This window comes from Echinops telfairi, unplaced genomic scaffold, assembly GCF_000313985.2.
Source record: "Echinops telfairi isolate 266 unplaced genomic scaffold, ASM31398v2 ScPeMD7_25;HRSCAF=90, whole genome shotgun sequence".
NCBI classification, from domain to species: domain Eukaryota; kingdom Metazoa; phylum Chordata; class Mammalia; order Afrosoricida; family Tenrecidae; genus Echinops; species Echinops telfairi.
Genome location: NW_022103922.1, coordinates 7303160 through 7309026, shown reverse-complemented (window position 1 = coordinate 7309026; position 5867 = coordinate 7303160). Strand labels below are relative to the sequence as shown.

Sequence of the window (5867 nt, the reverse complement as noted above, 5' to 3'; positions counted from 1 at the left end):
TGCGATTACGAGGTGTCGAAGGGATCAGGCATCAAAGATCAAAAAATCAAATCATGTTGAGTGATGGGGAGTGCAGAGTGGAGACCCTTTGTTTCAGATATGATATATAATGGTGCCTTGCTCCTCTGGCCCAGGCCCCAGCCACATCTCGCTCTACATCCGAACTCACCAGGGCTCGGCGCTCACCCAGTGGTCCCTCGGCAGCGGCACCCCGGTCACCAGCAAAGGCGGGGACTACTTTGTCTTTTATTCCCATGGACTCCAGGCCTCCGCATGGCAGTTCTGGATCGAAGTGCAGGTGGGCGCGCCCCGTCAGGCCCTGGGTGGTTTGGCATTGTGACTTCAGGGGCTGAAGGTGCTAACTTGGGCCTCTTCTCTCTGCCAGGTCACTGAAGAGCAGCCGGGAGGAATGGTTACTGTGGCCTTGGCCGCCCACTACTTATCTGGGGAAGACAAACGATCCCCCCCGCTGGATGCGCTGAAGGACAAGTTCCCTGACTGGACGTTTCCCTCTGCCTGGGTGTGCACCTATGACCTCTTTGTATTCTAACCTGTGGACAGTCCCCCGTGCCGCCTGCCTCCCCCACCAAGTGCCCTGGGAGCTGTGCAGGTGACACTTGGGCCGGGGGATGCCGTGGGCAGAGGGATTCATGCACAGCCTTGTGACACTTGAAACTGCCAGGGCTCTGGCACTGAAGCACACGTGGGTACTACAGCCCGACACCATTGTACACAGCTAGGGACAGACCCCTGCCAGCCACTCTGATAACTCCTCTCAGGATCATCAAAGGCATACAAGGTACAGTCATGTCCGGCAAGTAGTGGGAGGATACGTCCCCAGGGCCGGGGGTCCCTGAACCTGACCTCTGAGGGGTTGGAGGGACGGTCATTGCTGAGCGGCTGCACTGAGAGGACCGTGTCTTTGTCGAAGGCCACTAGCTGGGTCCCCACAGACTTCCACCACACTCCTGCCCTGGGATTTCTCTGCTGGTTCCCCCTTCCCCAGAATGGCCTCTGGGCATCATGCTTGTCCTGGGCAGGATGCCGAGGGGGCCAGACCAGAGAAGACAGGGCACATTCTGGGCCTTGACTTACTTCGCACTGGACTGAGTTCTGGCAGCTGAGCAGACCGGTGTTTGGGGAGCTCCCTGTCCGTCCCGCTGGCCCTCCTGAGCCTGGGCTGTCTTGACTGTGATCAGCGTCCCTGCAGAGGTGGGGTGAGGTGGAGCAGCAGCCCCAGGACTAGGACAAATGGAGAACAGTGGACGAAGCACACGCCCAAGAAAGTCAGTGTTGAAAACAAGAAGTGGGCTGGTTGGCTCCAGGTGATCTCAGGCAAGAGGCCTGCGTCCTGGGGGCTGCTTGACACCCCCCCACCCCCGCCCCCGGGGCACACTGCACGCTGTCTCAGACCACTCCCATTAATCCCCCCCCCCCAATGGCCCCAGGCCAACAGCAGCCCAAGTGGCTGCAGGAACAGGAGCCCTGGCTTTTCCCGGACTCTCCGCCTCCCAGGCCCGGCTCCTGCTGGGTGGGTCTTCGTCTGTCCGGAGAGATGAAGGGTTTGCAGGGTCACCCTGACTATAAAACCCAGTTGTGGAGAATCAGTCTCACAATGTGTTTCCAGTGCGTTTCTGAATGTGAGCATTATTTTTGTCCCTGAGGTCCCTGTGAAGGAGGATGACTAGAAATTATCTAGGAGGGAAAAAACAATCTCAGATGCCAAGGACCCTTTACAGGACCCCCACACACATACACGCTCACCTGTTTCAGAAATAGTCATGGTTGTCTGTGCCTTGGGGCTGCCGTCCTGCCCATGCAAACTGCCCTCTCTCCCTCTCAGCTTCGGGATGCTGCTCCTGGGCTCGGGCAGGAACGGTCACTTGGCAACGAGACAGACACTTGCACTCTGTAGAGAGCCCTTGCTTCTTCGGGTCAGGAGCCTGCAGTAGGGGTGGGATGGTGAAGACCCTGTAAAGTTTTCTAAAGGGCATCTACTCGTTGGATCTTCAGGTCGGGACATTGTTTCCCACAGAATATGAGTGTCACTAGCACCATCTTATAGTTGGGGCCAAGGAAGTCCACTGCGGGCCAGTCCCCAGTCACTGCTGCCCGAGGCCCCTCCGTGTCCAGTGTAGCTGGTGCCGAGAGCACCAGGCCACCCACCCACACACACAGCAGCCAGAGAGGGAGGAGAGGTGATGTCTGCCACCCTCGCCGCCACCTCTGGTCTGCAGACTGCTGTGTGGTTGCCTTACAATGTTACTGCAGTTCCCCTCCTTGTTCCTGTCCCTGGAGTGCCAGGGCCCACAGCCTTGAAAAGCCTTACAACTGCTGCCAGAGGAGCCGGCCCACCGCTACTTTAATTGGTGACAGGAGCTAGGACCCCCACGTGAACGGAATCCCCTTCCTTTTGGAAGGAAACGCATGCCAGTCGTAAGGTGAACCTGCCCCACATCCGTCCTGCAGGCAGAGAGCACAGGCCTGCCCTGGGGGAGGGGAGGTCAGAAGAAGAAATGAATGGCCCTTCAGCCAGAAGGGGCCTGCGTAGTATTTTAATCTCCGTGAGAGGAAACGCACTTAGTCTCCCATGTGTAGGCGCTTTGGGCATGTGATGTGGTGGTCTGAGGCCCTTGTGACATCCCGTGTCCCCAGCACAGCTGGGGCGCGCTCATGCCTCTGTGCCTGCCTGTTTCCTCCGAGGTGTTTGGGGCATTCTGAGTGCATCTATGCGTGTTCTGCTGATGCGACACTTCCTTACTTGGTTTGCCTAAAAATACATAACGTTGGTAATTCCTGTCTCCAAGTCTGCCTCTCTCAAACCGCCACATTCGACTGGTGGTTCCCATCCACTTTGTTTTCGAGAAGTGAGCCTTGGCCTGTGGGGTGTGGGGGGCATTTTACTGGGAGGAGCAAGCCAAACCGACCCACTGCCATCCAGGGGATTCCGACTCCTAGCAACCCCGGGGTTTCTGAGATGATGGCTCTCATGGAAGCAGAAAGCCTCATCTCCTCAGGTGGTTTAGAGCTGTTGACCCTGCAGTTTGAAGCCTAGCGGGTCATCCCCATGGCGCCACCAGGGCTCAGGATGAATGCAGGCACAAATGTGATCAACAAAGCACTTGACACACAGAACCCATCCCTCAGCACCCTTTCACAAAGAAAACACTCCACAAGTTGAGCATAGAAAGCACATCCTGAGCCTGAGCTAAGGCATCATGAGAAACCCACAGCCGACATCCACTCAGTGGGGAGAAGGAAAGCTTCCCCTGCAGGTGAGGAACGAGGTCAGGCTGCCCTCCCTCTGCGTGGACTCGGTGTTCCTGGAGGCTCTGGTCCCAGCAGGTGAGCAAGGAACGGAAGTAAACAGGAGCTGCAGGCAACCTGACCTCACAGATAAGTCCTGAGGAATCACACAGCCCAGCACCACTCATCAGCCCCCCAGCACTGCAGGATGCAGTAATTGTTTCTGTACACGGCACAGCAAAAACAATTCCACTGACCATTAGCATCCAAAAAAACCCCACAAATAATACTTTGCTTCCAAGGTGGGAATTGAGAAGCTGACCCGTAAAATCCATCCGGATATGACAAAATAATTTATAAACTATCAAGGGCTCATGAGGGAAGAGGGAGGGAAAAAATGAGGACCTAATGCTGGGGGTTTAAGTGGAGAGAAAATGTTTTTGAGAATGATGAGGGCAATGAATGTACAAATGCGCTTTACACAATTCATGTATGTATGGATTGTGATAAGATTTGTATGAGTCCCTAATAAAATGATTTAAAAATAAAATAAAATTTCTGAACCTGAAAAAAAAAAAATCACCTGGGGGAGTCTCAGAAAAATGGCAGCCCGATAGGACTCACCCGTCCGGAGCTCCTGCAGTCAGACTAGAAAATTGGGAGGTAAGGTGAAGGAAACGGGGAGGTGGATTCCGGAAATTAGTACTAGGGTGTCTCCTGAACCCCTTTATTGTGTGTGATTTCCACTCACAAAGCAAACCAAGAACACTTAAAGCCCTCTAGCTTTGGCGAGCCTGCATGTAATAGCTGCGCCCTTTCCGGGAGCAGCGGTTTCTCCAGGCTGATGCCATAAAGGTGACAGAATCCCAGACAGGAGGAACCCCACGCAGGAGTTCTCCACGCTGTTGGCTGCCTTGATCTCACAGCCTGGGGTGTGGTGGTGGCAGGGAGCCATAATTTAGAGGAAGAAGCAGAGTGTTACCTGAAGTAGATCACGGTGTGGGAGAAAATAGGCGGATAGAATTCAGGGAGCAAAATTAATTCCAATTGGCTGAGAAGGAAACAACCCCCCTGATAAGCTAGATCTCCCCCTCTGGGGAACAGCCTGACAGCTCCCAAATCAGAGCACATCACAAGCATAAAAAAAAAGGAAATATATTATTGGTTAATAACTCAAACCACAGTCCGGTTTCTCAGCTCCAAAGAGCACATAGGCAGGGTCCCTTAACAAATTAGCATAAGAAAACCTAGCTAAGGAATGCCAGAACTCAGCTAGAGGGCCTGGTGGATTTTTGCATAACAAAGACCCGCTGTTGTAAGCATCAGTTTCAAACAGCAGGGACTTTGGGAGACAAGTTAATTTGATTTTAGTCTAGCTGGCCAGGGGGATAGAAAACAAAAAATAAAACCCTCTGATCTAGTAGGACACCAGCAGCCTAGATAGGACAACAAGCCCCGCTTCCCTCTCAGTGATTCTACACATAGTTGGGGACACCCCGCCCCCGCCCCTGCTGCAGTGCTACATTTAGCACAAGGCAGGCATACCAGTAAACTCCAGAGCTCAATGGACGCCTGGTCACAGGTGCGATCCTGCCTTTGAAAGTAATCCCACAAAGCATCCGTGGAACCATACGTAAAATAGGTACAGCACCCCGCTACCTAGAGGAAGAGTTGGAACTCCTCTAGCCTCACGGACAGGTGATCAAGCCTCAGTTACCACCTTACCTACTACTGTATTTCTTCCCTCTTCATTCACTAGCATTTCTATCCTTCTACCGCAGTCAGTCTCAACAAGCTGGGGTTCTTTTTTCTCTCTTCTCTCCCACTCTCTCCTATCATAAGCCACTACTGGCTTCCAGATCACTACCCTCTGCTTAGGGCAAACCAACCCAAATAGCAGGAGGAAAGCCAGTCCGCCCTCCGTGGGAGTGCTGAACACCACACAAGGCAGCTGGGACAAACATCTACATCGCACTGCGCTGCTGAGGAAACTTCTGTCAGACCTCTAGGTGAGCTCGTCAACTAGGGCAATTCTGCCAAGCACCACTGGTCCCTGCATTAAAAGGGCACACCAACCTGCCATTGTGTGGCAGGGACCAAATCTTTTTGACCTCACATACAAGTAATCAGGGATCAGCATGTCTATTCTTTATTTCCTCCTCCTCGCTCTCCTCCCTCTTTACCATCACAGCCAATCTTCGTGAACACAGTGGGGTTTATTCCCCTTCTCCTTTTTCTCTTTCTTTGTTCGCTTCTCCCTCACATTCCATTTACATGCCACTGCTGATTCCCAGACCCCTACACTCTGCCTAGGGCAACCCTGTCCTCCCAGTGGGCAGCCTGACCCCAAAGACAGTGCAGCACACAGGACGAGTCAGTGCTACACACAGCACAGCACGGGGTCAGCTATTTATCAATTTTGTCAGTTCTGTCTCATTCCTTTTTATTTGTGTTCTTTCACTTTTTTTCTTTTCTTCTTGTTCTAACTCTTCTCTCTTTCCTACCACAGCCTCAGCAGATGCAGTTCTTTTTTTTACCGTTTTCACTTTTGTTCACTCTGTGCATTCTAGCTGAGTGTCAGTTTGCTAGACATTGTTGCTCCAGTCTGTCTTCCTCTTTCT

General features: G+C 52.9%; 1 protein-coding gene across 1 annotated transcript in view; it reads left to right on the top strand.

The window, feature by feature from the left end:
- Window positions 1-1426, top strand: part of ERMP1 (endoplasmic reticulum metallopeptidase 1) — a 37609-nt gene extending 36183 nt beyond the window's left edge. Inside the window, exons 14-15 of the mRNA XM_004706518.3 lie at window positions 135-298; window positions 386-1426. Of these exons, the coding sequence (XP_004706575.2) occupies window positions 135-298; window positions 386-550 (329 nt within the window). The 3' untranslated portion in view covers window positions 551-1426. The remainder of the gene's footprint in view (window positions 1-134; window positions 299-385) is intronic.
- The last annotated feature ends 4441 nt before the right edge of the window (window positions 1427-5867 follow it).